Source organism: Aedes aegypti, chromosome 3, assembly GCF_002204515.2.
Source record: "Aedes aegypti strain LVP_AGWG chromosome 3, AaegL5.0 Primary Assembly, whole genome shotgun sequence".
Classification (NCBI taxonomy): Eukaryota; Metazoa; Arthropoda; class Insecta; order Diptera; family Culicidae; genus Aedes; species Aedes aegypti.
Window position 1 is genome coordinate 197,393,595 of NC_035109.1, and position 22,558 is coordinate 197,416,152.

General features: G+C 35.9%; 1 protein-coding gene across 12 annotated transcripts in view; it reads right to left on the reverse strand.

Annotated features, from left to right (window-relative positions):
• The window catches only part of LOC5579528 (innexin shaking-B), a 277,178-nt gene that overhangs the window by 45,568 nt on the left and 209,052 nt on the right, over window positions 1-22,558 (reverse strand). For 11 of the 12 annotated variants that reach the window (XM_021853970.1, XM_021853971.1, XM_021853974.1 and 8 more), the window contains one exon: window positions 21,144-21,333. In XM_021853970.1, the coding sequence (XP_021709662.1) occupies window positions 21,144-21,333 (190 nt within the window). Of the gene's footprint in view, window positions 1-8,763; window positions 9,184-21,143; window positions 21,334-22,558 lie in introns of those variants that run through there. The other variant, XM_001647785.2, reaches the window with a different exon arrangement.

Genomic DNA, 22,558 nt, shown 5'->3' on the forward strand with positions numbered 1-22,558 from the left:
TTTGAATACGCATGACACTCGCAAACCAGCCCCACTCTTGAATAAAGAAATTCTTTTCCATTACCGTTTCAATGCCTGTGCTATTTCTTTGGCTTGCCAAAATGAAAGATGATCAGCGAATAAATTAGACATACATCTGAAACAATGATAGGATTTATGGGAGAAAATAAGAATATGAAACGAATTAGTTTATAATTCAAGGATATCTGTTGTGCCCATAGAATGTGTTCCACACTGGTGCATTAACATAAAACTCTAAATTAAATTGTTATATGTAGACACGATTATTGGCATTCCAGGTTGACAGTATAAGCTATTGTTGCTTTTTGTGGAATCATCTTCATAATTCAACTCACAAAAGTGCTAAGAAAACAGTGATGTTTAAGAGATTGTATTACTCTTCGTCTACCATTCACCATTCTGGGGTTTATTATGTACGATCAATAGAGATGAGTTTCAGCGTCAAATGCATGACTCGTGGAAAGTGAAATTAAAATCGTTGATGATAATCAGTGTGAGAAAGTTGTAAATACATTGTACGTGTCTTTTAGGCTGTCGCTTTTCGTTTACACTGAAAAGTTTTTGTTTTGATAGAAAGTTGTGTTTTATAGGAAAGAAGAACCTTTGTTTGGTTCATCCTAATTACAATCGCAAGATAAATGCATCTCTTCAAATTCTCCTTTAAACTGGTTGATCAAATTGAATAAACTTAGGAACGAAATGATAGTTATTTATGATTTTCTTCAGTTAAGTTAAAAAACAAATCAGAAGTATGAATACATTTATTTCTTTGTGTTATTTAAGTTTGGGTTGATTTATAATTCAAAAATAGATTAAACGAAATATTACGATAGAAGTTCGAAAAAGGGGAGTTCTTGGCTCACCGGCTCCTATTTTGGCCCAATGGACTTATTTTGTTACATCATCACATCAAAATTGACAAAAATTTAAATAGAATGAAACAATATGCTAATAAATCGTCAGATTAACGCCCATCATTCAATCATCAACAATCATTAAAAATGAAAAACCAGCTTTTTTGTTCAAATTTAACGAAATTCTCATAAAAATTTATCATCACAATACAGAGAGCACGTGCAATGCAATGAAAAATTTTCATTATTCATTGCTCCGAAATTGAGCAAAAACAAAACGGGTTCGGAAAATTTGTGAAACTATGATGGTTTTTTTTTCTCTTAAAACGAATTTTATTACGAGAGTAATAAATAAGGCGCTTGGTTAAAAGAAAAGACGGAGTACGTCCAATTCTATACTATTCTGATTTTGTTCATTAGAGTAATCATATATTTACCTATAATTTAAACGACGTAGAAATAGGGACGTTTCGTTTTAGGAAAATATCGATATTTGATTCGACACAGCTATCGAATCAAAGTATCGATAGTTAACGCTGTAACATATGCTGATATGCTGTATTTTGATCAAGTAAAATGCACATTAGTCATATATACCCGGTATTTGTAGCAATTCAGGAGTATAGTAAATGAAAAACCAAATTTAGTACTGTACCATTTATTTCCACTAGAGTTTGTATCCTTTGACAGATACGCGTATTTCGACCTCAACTGTAAGGCCGTCTTCAGTGTCGTGTACTAGACTCGAGTCGAGTCACCATCAACACCCGGCTTTTTCAGATGAAATCAAGAAGCTGAATTAGTGAAAAGAATTCCAGCTAAAGATATAATATCACACTCCCAAAAAATCATGTGATTTACTTGTTTTGGATGCACATAAAATAAGCTAGAAGAATGACGTAAATTTGAGTCGTGTTTTGAATACAATAGCTTCGGATTCGGACCATACCATCGTTTTCGTGTCCTTCGACGTATACAATTATATTTTTTGCTCGATACATGTTGTAGGATACATTTTATGTCGTTTTATCTTTTACATTATGTAGCATTCAGTCATAGTGTAAATCACCTACACTGTAATTTTCATTATTTTTAAATAGTGAAATCAACGCCTCTGTTAATTGCTATCTCTTTTCGTCAAATGCGATTGAAAATTAATTTCAGTTTGAATCTGTCGGTTTGATTTTCATTAAACGAAGCAAACCCTTTTAAAACATTAGCTGCTTGAATAAAAATGCAATATCAATAGTTTGTATCGTTCTGAATATGTTATAAAAAGGCGAGAAAAAAAACTAGAACACACAAGATGCTTTTGCCATCGTATTAGCATCAATTTTAACAATACTGCTTCGTCTGATTGGTTAGACGTCCATTCTGGCATGAAAATAAGATGCCGATTGAAGGGTCTCTATCTCTGATAACAGGTACATCAGTTGTAAAATGTGCACGATTCGTATATCCATGACGTACTCTTGCCACACTGATACTTTTGTCCCACTTTTCTCTATCTGTTAAAACATCCATGTGGTGAAAAAGAAAAGCCACAGCTGCAACAAAAATTTAACAAAATATATGTGCTTGCTTTATGCGAAAAAACGCCACTGCCATTGAGATACATGAATTTGAGCTTGGCAATAAAACATGGCTTCATAAGCATCCGAACTGAATGAGTTTATTGAAGAAGTAATAGTGGGTCATTTGAGGAATAAGAAAACTGAAGTGTCCCAGTAGAGCCTGGAGTAGGTTCGAAAAAAATGCCTTCTGTGGCCTTTAAAAGGCTTATCACGACGCTTTTTTTCCGCAGATACCGTAATACTGTCACCTATAGCTTGTTACTATATATTGTATTTTGTTTTTTGAAAGATTTAAGGATGTTTAAAAAAATGTTTAAAGCGATTTTTTGATTTAGGTGATATGGGGTAACATTGATCACCTATTATAACAACGTTCGGTAGTATTGAAAATGTCGTTACTTACTTAAATCATGGCCCTTGAAGCCGAATATGAAGGCCAAACGCTTACAAGTCATATACTTTTTGAGTTATTTTAAAATTAAAAATACCTCGAACCACGGAATACGCCTAAAGGTAGGCAATTTCCTAAGGGAATTCTATGTTCTTAACAGTAATTCGTTAATGTTGCCTAATTGAGCATACCAATGACAGTTTTGACAACGGAATCGTTTGCGGCGATGCCATTTTTAATAAGAACCTAATTTTCCTTGCTCATATCGTTTGCAAAACGTATGTGAGACATGAATCTACGGTAGTGTATCTTTACCCATTGAAATCATTGTTTCGAAAAGTTAACAAATTTACGCGTAAGATAAACGCAATTTTCGCAAAAATGTTCACTTTCATTTGCTCATGAATATAAGAAAATGAAGCACTATTCATGATTTGAAAATGTTCCATCAATATTGATGATACGAACTTCTTACGAGATGAGTCATTCCGATCAATGTTACTCCGCTGATCAATGATACCCCGGATTACGGTACTACGAGAATTTCATTAAGGGGGCAGGATCTATCGCCAATTTTGGAATTTTCAAAAGCAGTTTTTTCGTTCAAAATCATGAAAGCTTACATGAAAATGTGTTCACTGTATACTATTCTCCAACCGAAACACAGTGAACACATTTTCGTCAAAAAATTCCAGTTTTTAACAGAAAATGCTGTTGAAGTTTCGATGATGACGATTAATACAATGACGAATCCTTGAACGTTAACCTACATTAAATTCTAAATACTACAGTAAAACGGGCAGATTAAAAAAAACATTAGTCGAAATTTTGAGCCGACTCTCTTAGACGACAACAATATCGAGCCATTCGATAGGTTCATGTGTTGCGTTAAATTAGTAACAACTTCATTGTTTTCTGGCAATCCAACTTTATTATGACACTGCGGAACACGTTTTTGTCTCAAGCATCAAAATTTAAATGCCATTGCCGTTTTCAAAAATATCATAGCACGTCTAGTTTTTGAGATATTGATTGTTGAAAATGTAAAATTTGACTATATCAGCCAACATTCATGCAAGTTTGCCAGCATGTATGGCAATTTAATTGCTTAATTTGCCACATAATTCAAACTTCATATGTATAACAATGCTTATCTGTAAAGTGCAGTATTATGATACTTAAAAGTATGAAAATTGTATGTAATGTATTTTGCTATATAAGAAGAAACAAAGAGTTTTGTATGGAGAATGTAAGTATGTTGAAATAATCGATTTAATCTAAATTTTATCGTGCACTTTCAACCAAATTATATCTGAATGAAAGTTCTATTTTACATGCTTGCTGGATTAGATCACAAACAAAATTAATGAATCATACACTAATTTTAATGTAAACATCAATAAAACCAATGTTTTGTACAACTTTGGCGACTTGTAGCTAAACATTGTAACGTGCAGGGACATTTCTGAGAACGGCATCAGATTTAGCGACCACAAATCTACTAGAGACACATAATTTAATCCTTGAGACACGCAAAAATGCCATTTTTTGTTACGCTGTGTTATTTATTATCTGGCCAAAGACCACGGTCCAGGCAAGTTCTCATTATTTTGTGTGGACAAAAAACCACGAGAAAGGGGGTCTTAGAATCCGATAAAATTGATCACGTGGTTAATGGACAATCTCGTAATCAAAAAATGGAAACAGCTCTGTAATGCCTCGAAGCGCTTGAGTCTGTATACAACAGTCATATATGATAGTTCTTCATAATATTGAATGGTATTATGGAAACATACATTAAAACATTCCAAAACAGCTTCCGGTATTGGAATAATTCGTTAATGTAAGTATTAAAAAACGACGATTTTGACAGTTACACCTTTAAAAAAGCGTAACTCAAAATTTCGACCTCGATTTTTTTTAGAAATATGCCCAGAGAATAAATATATAAAATAGTAAATAAATAAAAACCATCTGGCGATTAAAGTTTTTGGCGATTGAGGATTAAAGAATCTGTCATCAACTGTCACTGAAAACCATACACTGGAAAAGCAGAGCAGACATTGAAATCTTAAAAAAAATGAAAAAAGACATCGAATAAGGCAAGAAAACATACCAACTGTCAGTAAGCTGTACCCTCTCTCTCAGGGCAACAGCAAGTTCAAAACCGGTCGTAAGAACAATAAGTATGTTGAATAATGTCGCGTCGTGTTTTATGAGTTAGTTATTTCGTTAACCAGAACAGGCATGAGTAAAAGAAAAAAAAAAACTAAAAATCTCACCGCTCAACGAATATTTAGCGGATTTGAATTTTGTCAGTATACTCGTACACATATCTAGTTTCTTAAGTTACCAAAGGATCTCGGAAAAGTTCCGGTGGCTGAAGTTATTACGACGGGTCACTGGGGTCGATTGGTGCTGTGTTTTTGTGCCCCTACAATTGGACAGGTTGCCGGAATCGGCTATATTGTGGCCACTATATCAAAGAACTTCAAGAAAAACGCATAAGTATGTACCTTTTGAGAAACGACTGTATTGGATAATAATATTTCCTGCATTTCATTGATCCTACAAATAACCTTTTATTGGTTGCCTGGGACGCCTCAAATTAATCACAAAGTTGCCAATTTGTATCTGGCCATCTGTGCCAAGCTTATGGAAACTAATATGTTTGGTCTCTACTTTTCGAGAATTGAAACGGTTTAGTATCAAATAAATCTATAGCTGTTTTTTTCAATATTTTTTGCAAATTAAAATTATTGTCATTGCAAATAAATAACGATAACTTGGCATGTTCCGAAAACTAGCTCTTTTTTACCCGACCTGACCCCGTGGATTAACTCCGTCCACTGGAATATTCCCGAGTTCCTCTGGTCACCTTTATAAACTAGATATGTGTACTGTATTTGCTGAGCATTAAGGATTTTAGTGTGTTTGCTTTACTCAGGCCTATACGGCCCATGTAACCACTGAGGACAGTTATAAGCGGTAAATAAGCTTTTCAAAGGTTTGTCAGTGTTAACAAGTACACACGGGTAGAAATCAGAATCCAAAAACTAGATTATGACTCATGATATCATGATTCTAGTGTGTTTTCATCTTATGAAAGTACACCATGATTTGGACTCATGATATCATGAGTCAGATTGCCGTAACGCAACACACGCGTTTTTGTTGCCGATTGCTCGGAATCATGATTCAAGTGCCAAAAATGATTTTGACGATTTTCTGAGGAGAAAAAACTGAACTCAAAATTTCTAACACAGATCCTCAAGCGATTCGAGTGAGAGTGCGAAAAAATGCGAGGATTTTTTTTCAAGTACTCTCTCTCTCTTGTTACGATGCACACCTTTACTCACACTTCAAAACAACTCTTGAGTCTGCCGCCCGAACAAACAGTCCTCGGGGAGTTGTGAGAGCACCCTTTTTTGATGGAATTTTACTCTGTTGTGTTTTGTGCTGCATCTTCCTCGCTCATTTTTTGTTGGCTCTCTGCTTAGCATTTTTTTCTCCCTCGCAAAGAAGCGAAGGCAGCACGCTGGTCTAGAGTACTTCACCGAACTCTAATGATGTTGAGGAGCATTATCAAGCCTGACTGTGACCCTCAAGCCCTGTTATAAACCGTATATTATCATATAAAGCTATATTTGCAGTGCTTGTAAACCCTGTGCATACAAGTCGAATTCAACGGCTGTAAAACAAAAACAAACCAAAGTTGAATGGGAATTAAATTGACTACGAGTTTTCTCACAATTGTGAGCGCTTTTATGACATATTATGTTCATGAAATGGAGCATTACCGCTCATAGTGTTGTGAGAACCTCAAAATCTCATTACTCACGATTGAAATTTTTCATGCGTGAGTTGTAAATCACGCAACTCAGCAGTTAAAAAATCATAGATGGTTTGGCTCATTTGTTTGACTCATTGTTTCGTATTTCCACAGTTTACTCATACAAAGCAATAATTATAAAAAGAATTATAGTAATCCTTTTTAACGTAAACAGCAACATTCGGTTTCCATAACTTTTTGACGGTGAAGTCCGTGACTGAATCATTTTTGATGGCTTGAGTGTGATTGAGTGATTTTGCACGAAAAACTCAAGCATGAGATTCAGATAGAACTCTTATGAATTCGGTCTCGCGGAAGAGCTCATTGAATCAGCGAGTGTGAGTATGTCAATACTTACTAAGTAAATTATTATTATTATTTATTAAGGAGGTTTTAACTTCAATGTCATTCGCCTCCAATTACTAAGTAAATGAGAAACAGAATTTAGTACTACATAATTTAATTCCATTAGAGTGTGTATCCTTTGACAGATATGCATATTTCGACCTCAACTGTAAGGCCGCCTTCAGTGTCGTTTACTAGACTCGACTTACTAGAATACTGACTGTTTATATAGCCTTTCTCTTGAATATCTTTCCAAAGAGATAAAAAAAAATAAGCCTGCGTTTTAGTGGAATTTACTTCAACTGTAGTGTTTTTATCCACGCAATTCAATTGCAACACACACTGATTAGCCATTAACCAATTTGCTAGAAGTATAACATTCAACCGAAACAAATATGAAACGGATTACAAAGGATTTTGATTTTCTCGTAATGTCGGTAATGAAATCGGTGAAAAACCAGTCAGCCTTGTGATGGATACTACTTCATTTAAAAGTAAACTTAATCATGGTTATCCATTTAATCAACATTCCGCCTGAAACGCATGTACTGCAGCAATCTGCATTGCTTTAAATTAGCTGAATAATTCGCCAAATGTGGCTTTTGAGCAATTTTTAATCATAATACATATAGTTCCTATTAAACCTGTGATCCATGTCTCATATTGAACTATAGAATTGACTGTTGCGGCTCATTGATCACTTTGACGATTTATAACTTTTGTCACTGTCTGTGCACATGATTCTACATATTTAACGTTTTCTTCTGAATCGCAAATGTGAACTGTTTAAACATGATAGTCTTAGACCAAACAAACATTTTTGTCGAATATTATCTGCTATCAGCATTTCAATGTATAATAAGTTTTATTTGAAATATTCAAAGCTCATGAATTAAATTTTCTATCCGAAAAAGCATTCATTCATATTTCGATTTGAGATTCCCGCCTGGTTGGATTTTTTCGATTGAGGCATTTTTGAAACTTCCTGACTTGCCACACAAATTCATGCGATGGTTGGAAATGGATTAACTGTGTAAATGAGCATAAGAACACTAAGTTAATGATTTAGACGAATTTTGGTGAACCTAGGGAACCAAGAAGAAACTAAAATGTCACGCTTAATTACTACACATAACTAAAATTCATAAACGCATGAAAGTAGTCGCATTGGTTTTATTTCCAGCTATATGCATGTACTTTTAACGACCCTGCAATAACCTGTAATTGCAACCAGGTGAAAGCTTTTCCTCAGGCAAAGCTAAAATTTTAGACATTTTCAGTGAGGAAAATAGAAAAATTAAGATTAAGTTATCTATCTATTACTCTAAACTTTCCTGATATTATGTTGTATTTCACGCCATTTGAAAATTACAAATCAATCGAATCCATAAATGTATCTTATATTGCGAATGAAAGTATTGGATTTGATAATTCCAGCCTATTGTTGCTAACATTTTGTTGGAAAGATTCAGGGTAGCTCATAAATTTGGCAAAACTTCAAATCAGCAGAGGCCAGTCGCGAGTATTCAAAGAAAACAGAAAATGTTATTCGTATGTTGCTGACGCACAGTTTTCCACCGTTTTCACGATGATGCACACTTGAGACGTGGCAAAACTATTCTATTTTCAAAGCAACGTTGTATATGCGATACGGTCTTTTAATCCAATCCCAGCAGCAGACAAACTGTTCGCACACCCGTCACAAGGGTGTATTGTAAAATTTCCGATGGTGGTATTATCCAGTACTATTGGGAAAACAGCCTGATGGATGAAGTTTCACTTTGCAAATAAAACTTAAATCATTTGCAATGAGCATTTTTTTTCTTTACACTGGCACTTTTTCTTCACTCTTTGCAATCATTGTAATGTGTACGTACTCATTGGCTATCAATCACTGTATTTTCTTCAATTTTTATTAATAGTACCAGCTTGTATCCAATCTTCTCTCCTATCATTTGCACTCTCACAAGACGTTGGCAGACACAGCAAATAACGTTCATTTGTTTCATTCATTAGTCAGCCAAATTAGTGGAAATTGATAAATTTTTCGAAATTATAATTTTACTACAGCACCGAGCGGACGAAAAACGGTGTTCGAAAATATATTTACATACTGATTTATTTTCACTCGCACCCGGCGACGTTGTTAGCGTCTCGACGCCAAAATTAACACTAGTAGCCAATTCGTTATTTAAAACATAAAATATCTGGCCTCTCTCTTCGCAATATGTGTTTAAGTTTGAAATGTTTATAAATACGTAATGTATGTGTTGATTTTGAGAGTTTTCGGTAATAAGGATGGTACATATTTATATATTTTCGTTATAATTTTGTACATTTTCCTTTCATTCGTTTTCTTTGGATTGGTGCAGGACAGCATTGGAATGTCAGTAAACGTGGTTTAAGAACAAGCCCATTTGGAGAGAATAAACGGACATGTGAATACACGAGTTCTCGCATGGTACACATGTTTCATCTGCCACGTTGAATCTCCTATATTATGGTGTGTGGATTTTTTTTTCACTGCCACGTTACGTGCTGTTCCCGTCTGTAGATGTAACAAATGGAAAGTTGAGCGCATATGCTGAATTGGATATATAGTAGATGATGATTTTGTGAGCCATGAAAGATTATATTCTTATCTCGTGTCTATTCATGTCAATCCTTAATTATGAGACACATAATAAATGAACAAGCCAATATATTTAATAATCTATTCACTTTATTTCATTTGGGAATTCCTAATTATTTGTTTAAATTGAGCGTCCGGCAGACCGAACTGCAATGCACCCGCTGTTTTATCTTTTACTGCATTATAATAGCTTTACACGCACAACTGGCCGCACAAAACCCATGATTTTACTCATCATCTCCAATTTATATCTTCGGAACTATTAGACATAGAAAAAATGACCTTCTGCATTTTTGAAGGAAATCATTTAAGAAGTCTAGAAAAAAATATTTGTTTTGGATACAGTGTTGCGAAACATACATTTTCTTAATTTTGAAACTTTAAATCGATTTTGCGTCGAATAACATCGTGTTAATCCGACATTTTATAAAATTCTGTCAAAAACACTAAACTCTACGAGGTGTTTTGAGCCTATCTTGAGAAATTGCGTTTAAAAGTTGGAGAGCCCGAATTTTCCATATAATATCTCAATCAGTCTTGGATTTCAGAAGAAAAAGTTATTGCTTGTGATTGCTGATTAAGAAATAAATAAATGTCTACTATTTAACGCGTTAATGATTAACTGATACCAATGATTAAACGATCGATTAATGATTAAATTTAATTTCACTGTTGTTAAGGATTATGACTAACGATTATAATTTTTGCTGCCATGATTAATCATTTTGATTGATGATTAAGGTAAAGTGTGATTAATGTTTGATGATAAAACCTTATTTTCAAATCTATATAAATAAAAATGGAGTGGTGTTTGTATGTCACGAAATAACTTAAGAACAGGACATCCGATTTGCACAATTCTTTCACTGTTATCTTCTTGAAGGGCTCCGACGTGTTCGTATGACGAACAAGTTTAGGAAAGTTATCGGAAAATTTGGTAAAACGGGGGAGTACTAATATGTAATTTTGTATAGGAGATACCATGACATTTTTCAACAGCCTACTTGATGACTTGATGGCTAGACGAAGTTTGCCGGGATCACTAGTTATCTATAATTGTAATTCTGCATGATTAGTGATTATAATTGATGGTCACGATTTACTTACGTACTTGAAGTCAAATTTGATCAAAATTTTCAAATTTAAAATTATGTTTTTCACCGTTTTTAAACGAAACTTTGACACATTTTCAGGTTCAATAATGGGTTTAATGATCTTTTTTTCTAGAATCAATAACCGTAGGTATAGATTCGTAAATTACGGTAGTTCCAGAATTATCGCGGAGTTTCAGTAGTCTTTTCAATATCCAGTTCCAAGATCTGTTTACGACAAAGCGTTAGTAATTAATCATATATGTAATCATGATTTGTGATTACGCAATCATCATTATCTAGTGTATAACCCATTTGTTGCATACTTCAAAGCTTTTCGGGCATTCAATAATGATTAATCATAAAAAAAAAAACAATGATTAAATTACTTCAGAGTTTCCCAGAACGCTTTGGAGTATGCAACGAATGTTTCATATGCCTGAAGATGAATGGCTTTTCACATGATTAAAAAAATCTTATTTGAGAAGCTATCAGCAGTGCTCGTAAAATTATCAAATTTTAAATCATGATTTACTTGACACTCTGAACGACATATCAAACTTCATGGTTTAAAAACAAAGTCTTATCCAAGAATATCTATTTCCACGTTTTGCATGCTATTTCTGAATACTTTTTTTCTTTAGTTTTATCAACGCATATTTTACAAATGAAAATACTGTATGTCTAATGGAAAAAGATGATCATGAATAAACAAATATTTAGTAATTTTTGACAAAATTGATAATTTTTATAGTTTTCATGCCTAAATTGTATAATGTTTCCAACTACAACAAATTTAATGCGACAATTAACCTTTCGGTCGTCGCGCGAATTTTTGTAACGCGAGTAGTTGCGCGTTGTACTTTGTACAACACTCTTGTTTTTGCGAATATCCCAGTAGTCCACTTAGAGAGATGACGTCTTCGGCAAAATTGTTCAGTAGCTCAAGGCCTGTCATTATTTTAGCCAAGAAATTCGAGATTTTGCCACTAGGCGGCGCTAGTGAGCAAGTGAGCATGAAACTTCTGTTTCGCAGATCTCAAGATCCTGACCACTTAGAAAGATGGCGCCTTCGGCAAAGTTGTTTGGTAACTCAAGGACTATCATTGTTTGAGCTAGTTGATTCAAAATTTTGCCACCAGGCGACGCTAGTGAGCATAAAACATTTGTTTCGCAAATATCTCAGAAGCCTGATCACTTAGAAAGATGGTGTCTTCGGCAGAGTTGCTCAGGACTATAACTTACTAAACAACTTTGCCGAAGACGCCATCTTTTTAAATGGTAAGGATCCTAAAATATCTGCAAAACAAAAGTAAAACTTTCATGCCCACTAGTGCCAACTAGCGGTAAAAATCCGAATAAAATGAGATATCATCAAATAGCGCTTTATCTCCAGAACAACTTCAGTAAAGATCCCAAGTTTCTTTATTATCTGGATTTTGAGATATACCGATTTCAAACTATAGTTTACTCGAACCGTATATAGTGCGTTCATTATTATGCGACTTCCATGTACATTTGTTGATTTTACCGTATTATAAAGGGCCATACTGTTAATAAAAACTGTCGAGTATTGTTCTTAAGAAGATTCTTGAGGAATACATTTTGGTTTGGTATCGATAGATATCTTTGTTGCAAAATGATACCATATAAATTACAACTGTTGTACAAAGTACAACAGCGCGACAGTGAAATTTCTATCAAAACTGATTTTTATGCTGAAATCCAAGTTATGTGTAAAATCTTAATTCGATGGCTCTTATTTTGGAGTTAAATTAATCACTTGATAAAATTATGATCGTTGGATTCAAAAACATTCTTATAAATAATATAAATTAGTGATCCCCAAATCCATACCAAATTTCACCAGGTCCACATTTATCAAATGTTAACTAAACATGTTAACTTACACCTGAGAAAAGTGCTTGTCCCAGATCGTCATCCAAATTTCAGCCAATTCGGACTACCAGAAGCTGAGATACAGCACCCCAAACTTGGGCATTTTGTATGAAAAAACAGCATTTGGTTACTAACATATGTCACAGACTGTATGTATTTGTATTAAATGAAAAGCATGTATGATGTTTTCTCTAGATTTATTAATACATCTAGTTATTAATACATCTAGTTTCGCAAAAGTAGCAACCTGGCCACACCTGGCCATCGCACACAGGTTCACTCATTGACGTTTTAGCGGTGCCGTGTTATTCACATGACGATGGTAACGATAAAATTTGGCACCGCTCAAACGTCAAATTAGTGAAATCGTGTATTGATCCATCGCACTGTTGTAGGATACAGAAAAAGGGTATTAAAAATGCACGTTAGCATCGGATCATCTCAATGCACACTCGATTAACGGCAGTACTGGATTTAGAACAATATTGCTGATATCACCACAAGTTGGAAAATAACAAAAGTGTGCACGTTACATTAATGTGTGATAGTAGTGCAGGGATACCCACATTCTTGAAGGTGCTTTCGATGCACTTTTCCTTGTAGTTCATGGAACAAGTGCAACGAATACACTCTCGTGCAAAAGTTTGTGTTCACCCTCTCAAAAACATGAAAAAGTATTTTGTCGATATCTATACGTCTAATTGATAATCTCTATGGCGCAATCGAAAGGCAATGAGTTAATCTCACTTCTTGTGTATTTTTCGAAATTTGTTCGCTAAATTTTTACTTAAAATTGTGACATTTTTCCAAAAATACATCGAAAAACATTGTTTTTTTTGTAACAACTCCTTAGAAGTAAGAATAACCCATTGTTTCAATTACACGTGTAATCACAGAGATAAGGACAAAACACTTATGTATGTTTTTGAGAGGGGGAACCCGAACAAGTCTCGCATAACTTATGATCTCGCCCTCAAAGCCATTGGTAGCCATGTGTGTAGCTTGTTGTTTCTGATGATTTGAATGGATTTACACGTTTTTTAACAACTGTATAGTGAAGAAAGGATCATTATCTACCTGCCAGTGGTATTGATTTGGATGTATATACATTCATTTGCTCAGAAACAACGAGCTACACACGTGGTTACCAATGGCTTTTAGGGCGTTATCCCAGATTATGCGAGAAGTGTGTTTTCGCTGTACTTGTTACATAAGGTACAAGGAAAAATGCACCGAAGGCACCATTTAGATTGGTTGTAACCCTGAACTAATATCACTCCTTCAAGCGTGCACACTTTTGAGATATCCCAACTTGAGGTGATATCAGCAATATTGTACTAAATCTTGTACTGCTGTTAATCGTATGTCAGTTAAATCTGGTTTTACATCTAAGGGGTCTTGCACATATTATGTCACGCTCCAAAGAGAGGGTCAAGCCGAGCGTGACAAGCCTTACAAAAAAAACAGAAGACTCATATAAAAAACGTGACAAAGGGGGGGGGGGGGGGTGCAATAGTTGAAATATAGCGTGACCTAAGTTTTGTACCATCCCTAAATTGAGTTGATATAAATTTTCAACATATTTTCCAAAACTCTTTTTGCTATGCTAGAAAAAGAACACTATACTGACATTTCCCCCGAAACTAAACTTCACTCTAATCTTTTCAATAATGGATATGAATTAGTAAAATTATATCATAAACTGATATTCAGAACTACCTTTAAAATTAATTTGGCTCAATCTTGACTTGTTCTTGTCTTGTTCTTATTCTTTGCCCGCACTGTACACAATCAAAAAACACACTGTGATTCTCGTTAGGATTATGCATTTTGGTTTTTACATCTTTTGAAGTACTATACTAATGTTATATAAAATAATTATAAGTGATGATTCAAATCTTAAAAGATGCAGGTGAAATACAAACAAAATATGGCCACGGTATGCAAAAAATCAAATCCTTTTTCCACAAAGCAACAGACATAATATTCATTCAGGTTAAAAACACGAATACGAAAAATCAATATCTGTATAAATAAAAATGGAATGGTGTTTGTATGTCACAAAATGGCTTACGAACGGGTCAACGGATTTGAATGATTCTTTCTCCGTTTTGTTCGTCAAGGGTTCCGACGTGTTTATGTATATGAAAATCCCAGGATATTCACCGGTAAAGTTGGAAAAACGAGCGCGAACGAAACTGTCATTTGGAATGGGACGATCAATAGCGTTTTTCTACAGCCTACTTGATGGCAAGACGAAGTTTGCCGGGGTCACTAGTTTAGAATAAAGGAGCGGGATTACGTCGTATCGATTTGCTATCATCGCCGAATTATTCTTCATTTAATTACAAATTATTGCGGTGAATACACCATGTCGATCTGCTGTAATCCCGCTCTTCTATTGGAAATTGGGCACTCCATACCCAACATATAATGTGCACAATGCGAAATATATGAGTAGAGTAGTTTTTTCTGGATTTTCAGACCTTCCGCCCTCGTGCTCTTTTGTCCACACAAAAAAAATGTGTAGACAACGGTCATTAGCCAGACACACCCTCCCTTCCTCCCCCTAAATGACCTCGTTGTTTATGGACGACCCCTGTCATGAACTTGAAACTATATTAAGATTATATGTGCCATTCACTGTTAATCACGTCAAAGTAAACCATCTTTCAAGACTTTTGCGTATTAGCACATGAATAAAGCCTATACTGCCGTGTGTTGCCAATGTGTATCCATTTCAGAGATTTCCTATTCTGATTGAAAAACTCTGCTGCATATGTCAAGTGTTGATTCGATTCAGCTATCATGATCAATTCCATAGGTATAGAAACAATGTATACACACCTGATAGAAAAAAAACTTCATAATTTGTGGCTACTACAGAGAACGTTGTGGTCTCCGTAACTTTTAATTTTCATCGCAATTAATGATAAAATCATCTTGTCGCTCCTGTCAAGCTTATTCCTTAGAACCATTTTTTGGTGAAAAGCACAGCTTTGATTTGCTTTCCTAAATTAACAGAACTATGGGTCATTATTTTAGAAAAGAAATCTTAACTATAATTTGTGTTGATTGATTGTGAAAGTGTTTATAGAACACTAAGTTCAAACTCACAGTCCCTGTCCAAGTTCGAAAGGAAGAACCAGAAAGAAGAATACAATGCATTCGTATGAATAGCTAACTATTCAGAAATGTAAAGTGACACGCTGCTCCCCTTACTTGGACATCATTTTGAAAACTGGAGTGCAAACGGTGAAAACTCATCTTAGCAACCATTGTATATATACTCAACTTTCAAATGCAGCATTTCAGGATTTTATGAATGCATTTTTAACTGAAACACATCAATTTAAAGATGACCAATTTTTGCGCGATCCAGTCTTTAGCTTGTATTCCAGCCTGCAAGACGATTGGCCATCTACTTAAGCAAACTGATAAACATACACCGGATCCTTTAACAGCTGCTCACACTTGATCGTTTTGTTTGAAACTATTGATCCTGAGTGAATTTGCGGTTCTCCTACATCCCAGACGGAGCGATCCGGCTCTACTACATTGTATGTACATACGATCAAAATCAAATATTGTTCCCATCCAGTCATTATTGATTATGGATTAATTAGAACTTTTTTCAAAATTTTCATATGACCTTCGATGTCACCATCATAGAAACCCGTAGTTCTTTTAAGCCATAGTGCAGCTTTTCCATCTTTTTTCGGGATTTCCCCCTCTGTTACGCTTTTTCCAATACCTAATACATGCACTGTCACACTATCATAGACCCCCCCCCCTTCCCTAAATGATGGATGTCATTTTTGGATGACCCCACAGAGAGAGTAGATAAGGCATTGCATTTAATGCTTTTGTACACGGTATACACAACAAGGTAGGCTTGAAGGATAGTAAAAGAGAGCAGGCCTTGCTTTCTTTTGCACTCGTTCGAGTTTGCGATAGGAATGACGTCACTACCAAATGTCACTTTTTGGAATATAATACCTTGTTTCTTTTAACCGTGCTTTTGTAGACGTGTGCTGTGCAAAGCGCCTATTCGCGACTACGAAGCTGCTGATGTTTTCTTCGGTTTTCTGTGAGAAAAACTTTTTTTTCACGCACACGATGACAGTTCCTTACGAGGTTTTCCGTTGGTGCGAGTGCTTTGTGGAATCTCTTTTTGCTTCGTAGTCGCGAATTATGGATATGGTAGCCAGTCTTTGAATTTTTATGGTTTTTTATTGTACACTTTTTCAACGTCTCTGACCACCATACTAATAAAACATACGTAATTCTGGGTCTTACAACAGCCGTGTATATCCAGTGGATCATATCTGGCCGCAGTCCCCATTGATTTCCAAAAGTTCTTTATCCATAGTGCATTTGCTGCCTTATGGAGGATTCGACTTATATGTAGACTCCAGTTTAATTTGCAATTTGAAATGACTCCCAGATATTCAACATTCGATGAAAGTGTCATTGAAGTCCCTCTCATACAAAGATCCGATATCTTGAAAGTTCTTATTCTAGTAAACAATAAGATGCTTATTTTTTTAGGATTGATGTCTAGTCCTTCACGTTCGCACCATTCAATTGTGTAATTCAAAGCTGCTTGCATTATGCGTGCAATAATATTTTAGGATTTTTTCTGACTTTAATCACAATGTCATCTGCAAAACCAATTACTTCAAATCCCTAAACTTGTTAGTAGCTCATTTACGACAAGTGACCACCCGGGTGTAGTAATTTGAACAACGTCTGTTCACACCAAAATTAAGCCAATTTATTTAATGTAATTTGTAAATGTTGTGTGTACTTATAATAATTTGTTTTCGAAACGGATGGTATAATAAATGTTTATCATGATTGTACAGATGATTTTAAATTGAATTATTTTCTATGTTGATAATTATTTTCGAATCGCTATAAGGTATGGATATGCAAAAGTTCGATAATTTTTCTCTATTCTTGTTAGATAACATAAAAGTGTTGTTGTATATGTTTTCAACGTTTTGAAAAGTATTGAAACTGATGGATTTCATTTGGTTTATGTCTTCTTCGTCTTCTGGCATTAACGTCCTCACTGGGACAGAGCCTGCTTCTCAGCTTAGTGTTCTTATGAGCACTTCCACAGTTATTAACTGAGAGCTTTTTTTGCCAAAGTTGCCATTTTCGCATTCGTATATCGTGTGGCAAGTACGATGATACTTTATGCCCAGGGAAGTCAAGGAAACTTTCATTACGAAAAGATCCTGGACCGACCGGAAATCGAACCCAGACACCTTCAACATGGCTTTGCTTTGTAGCCGCGGACTCTAACCACTCGGCTAAGGAAGGTCCCTCTCATTTGGTTCATATTGAGATTAATAAAAAAAGGGTTGCATTATACAGACCGCCATGTTTCGGTTCAAAATCCACATCCTCATTTTTTCGTCAATAACATAAACATTAATTTATTGAACAACAAAATTGTTGTTTGATACAAAAGCCTTCTTCAGACCTATAATTACGCTTGCTCGAATACATTCGTGCCTCGACCAATTAGCAATAACATTTTGGACCACTTTGTATGTAAGAATGATTTAGGAAGTATAAGAAATGGTATCATCATCATCTATGCGAATATTAGTGATCATTTGCAAGTAATTTCTTCAATAAAAATCAAGGGTTATATAGAATGTACTGTACTTACAAAGAAATTGATTGATAAACCAAAAAACGCAAGTGTGGAGTTTATATTATCAACGAGAAAAGAATCACCCTCCACGCGATGCTCACACGACTTACCAAGCCAAGTATCGAATCGCAAGTGAAGCAGAGTGTGAATGCATCTATTGTGCAAGTGACAGTATTGTGTTAGTCATGGATACCAAGGTATATTGAAGGTACAGGTACAGCAATCTAAGCAGTCACTGGAAGCGGGGAGCGGTAAACCGAGAGGGGGTAAAAAGTGACAGCCGGCGAGTCAGCAAGCTGGTCGATATGTTTTTGTATTTTGCCCTCCATAAGTTCCTTTCGTATCCATAGAGATGTTTATAATATTCAAGATCGTAGCGTGTGCCATAGTAAAGGCTTGCGAAGGCAAGCTGGATAAAGTTTCATTGTCTCTAAGATGAAATCACATAATTCTATTCTAGACGACATATTTTTTTGCAGATAGAGATTGCGAGAATACGGTTGCCAACACCAAAAACCGCAGTGAGGTTTTTCATCGATTTCCGAACGGTGGATGGAGAAACCAATTGTGATTATCTTCCTGTGACCTTCCTGTGATACGATGGTCGGTAATCATAGAAAAAGCAAGCAATATGGAACTTAAAACGCATTCCGCCAAGCAGCAAGAGCCACAATTGAAGTTTATTATAATGAAGTTTTCTGTGTACAATAAGGGGAAATTTCAATTTATTCATGCAAAGCGTTGTTGCAGCTCTTTTTTTATTTGTCTCGATAAAAATTCTAAAACTGGATGAAACGCTGCAAGACTAACGATGAAGGACTAAGATTGAAACAAATTAGTTCTATTGTTGAAGCAATGGAACAAACTAAACAGTACTTAATTGATCGGATCATTTTTGGCATTGCACTTTTGCAATTGCGTCAGAAACTTGCCAACATTCTAGTTTTTCCGGTTATCCAATTGAGGGTATCCTGAAAAATTCCGAATACTCATGATTAATATCTGCAGAAATACGTCAGACGACCATTCACCTTGTTGTCAATGCTTCCTATGAAAAACCATATTATCCTAGAAAGCTTCCAAATGATTTCTGATATCTTTACAATATTTTACCTCCACTGGCAAGTATTCATGACGTTTCAGTTCGTGCACCAAACAAAACAAACTGTGAAGAGAAAAAAGCAGACTAGATTTCATGGCATGCTGGATTATTCCATGAAAACAAAGTGGCCAGCTGTCGTATGCTTTTTCAATATGGCGGGTTCAGCAATATGACACATGGTATTACTTCCCTTTTAGATACCTTGATGAATACCAACATTGACAATATGACAGTCCGCATCACAGAAGAACGTCTAAAACCGATTGCTGTGATCAACCCTCATGCCACTTATCAACGCAGTGGATTCTGTATCCCACATTCTTCCTATACTCCAAAAAAATTTGAATTTTTTCAAATTTAAAGACGTCAAAATTTTAAAATTGATGAGCGAAAATAATTCTTATTAAAAGCGTAATTTTGCATTGGAATTTATTTCAATCAATTCATTCATTCAAAGTTATTTTTTGCATTTTAAAATGATAATACAGTTATTTTGATGATTCTGTAATGCCATTCAAAATCATCCATATTCTATGCTCAATTATGAAAATCTTCTCATGCATACTTGATGTACTTTTAACATCAAATTTGGAATGGTCATACTCGTTACATATTTTAGAAAATCTTTTTTCTTTTTCTCCAATTTCCCGTTTTTGTGTCACATTTTTTTTTGTAAACAATACTTTTGTGTTCCATTGTATTTTGGTTACACTTCTTCTGGCGTTACGTCCCTACTGGGACAGAGCCTGCTTCTCAGCAGTGTTCTTTACACAACAATTGCGAAGTATATGGAATGTTTAGTTTACAGCAGTTGTTCAAACATCATATCGACTGGTTCACCGAAAAACAATGAAATCATCAAAATTATGATAAATATCAGTTTTGATACTATTTGCTTGATATTCAAACAATATTTGTGGTCAGACAGGTAAGTTTCATTTAACGTGAAGATAAATCGAAGCCAAACCTCAAATTTTCAAGAGCACGGATCTAGAGAACCTAGCATCCGTTTGAGCTGAAAACTTAATCGATTGGTTACTCGCTGGTGGTGACCAGTCGATTAAGTTTTCAGTTCAAACGGGTGTTCGGTTCTCCAGATTTGTGCTCTTGAAAATTTGATGTTTGGCTTTGATTCATCTTCACCTTAATACCTACCTGTTTTAATAATTTCTGGTGTGCTTGCACTGCATAGCGTCAAATCCAAAACTTCTTGCCTGATGGAATTTACAAAGGTTGGTTCACATCCTTTGTTACAAAAGGCAATGTTATTGTTGATTATGTATTCTAGGAGATTTTTCCCATATTATCTATATCGGTGCTACTCCAAACTGAATGATGAGTATTCGTATCACATCCTAGCATGAACAGCTCCTCTCTCCGCGAGGAACATTTTGACATTTCTTTATTAACTTTTTGGCTGGCACATAACCCGGTACTTGGACCACGCTTGTGCAAGTTGTTGGACAGTATGCGGATTTGAGAAAATAGATTCGCAATATTATACTGGCAGAAATATTTTACTAGCAGAAATCTGACTAAATATCAACCAACGATTCCAGTGCTATCAAGGAACGTAATATATATTTGTAAATTGAAATGTGATTTAATTGCAAGCCTTGAAACATTTTTTTTTTTGCATACCGTGACAGATGATTAATGAATTGAATGATTGTGGCAATCGTGAATATGGGTGAATGTAAAATGTATTACATTGTAATTCAATCTACTTACCTGAAAAAATAAGGTAAATGCTACCCATTGATAGTACTTGGTATGCCTAATTGTCAATGCACCGCTTCGTTGTGAGTTATCTACTCCTGGAAATGGCACTTCTTGACCTTGTTTCTTCATAAAGGCGTCAACTACTGTATATGTTGAATGAATCCAACAGTATGTATTAAGCACGTCTTCAGGGATATCTCTATAATAATGGAGAGAAGAAGAAACAGAAAATAATTAGGATGAATGAAATATATGGACATAAACAAATACTTGATTATAAGCTATTGAAATGGTTGGTAAATGGCTGGGCATGGCGTACCATTGGTACCTCGCGTACCTGAAGGAATAAAATAGACCCCTCTGTGCGGTCCTTAGCCTCTTGCCCAGCAACTCCTATCCCTACCTCCTCGCGGTACTGGCCGGGGTACGAGTAACCTTAGGGAAGATCGGGTAACCAACTCCCGGTGGGAACTTGGGTCGTATGCTGACAGGGAAGGGGGGGTTTGCTTTTGCTTTTGCTTCTGCAAACCTTGAGCGTCTGTACTCCATGTTAGGAGCGGCTCACAACAGCGTCTGTTCCCCATGTCAGGGACGGCTGATCATCGTCCGAGTGCCAGAGAAGGACTCTAAGCTAAACTATGCACTATGGTCCTCCGAACATTTAGGGGGAATGGTCCTCCGGAAATCTAGGCGGTTGGTGTCAGGCCCTGCGAGCCAGCCGTAAAAAAATCAAGCAACGAATAATCAACGAGAGAATACGAACCGGGACAATCGGCGAAGACCACAGCGACGTAAAGGGACTAGCGATTGGAAGCTCGGTACGTGGAACTGTAAATTTCTCAACTTCATCGGGAGCACACGCATACTCGCCGACGTGTTGAAGGACCGTGGATTCAGCATCGTAGCGTTGCAGGAAGTGTGTTGGAAGGGATCAATGGTGCGAACGTTTAGAGGTAACCATACAATCTACCAGAGCTGCGGCAACACACACGAGCTTGGAACAGCTTTTATAGTGATGGGTGATATGCAGAGGCGCGTGACCGATCAATGAGAGAATGTGCAAGTTGAGGATCAAAGGCCGGTTCTTCAACTTCAGCATAATAAACGTGCACAGCCCTCACTCCGGAAGCACGGATGATGGTAAAGACGCTTTTTACGCGCAGCTCAAACGCGGGTACGACAGCTGCCCAAGCCACGACGTCAAAATCATCATAGGAGATCTAAACGCTCATGTTGGCCAGGAGGAGGAATTCATACCGACGATTGGAAAGTTCAGTGCCCACCGGCTGACGAACGAGAACGGCCTACGACTAATAGATTTTGCCGCCTCCATGAATATGGCCATTCGTAGCACCTACTTCCAGCACAGCCTTCCATACCGATACACCTGGAGATCACCACAGCAGACAGAATCGCAAATCGAC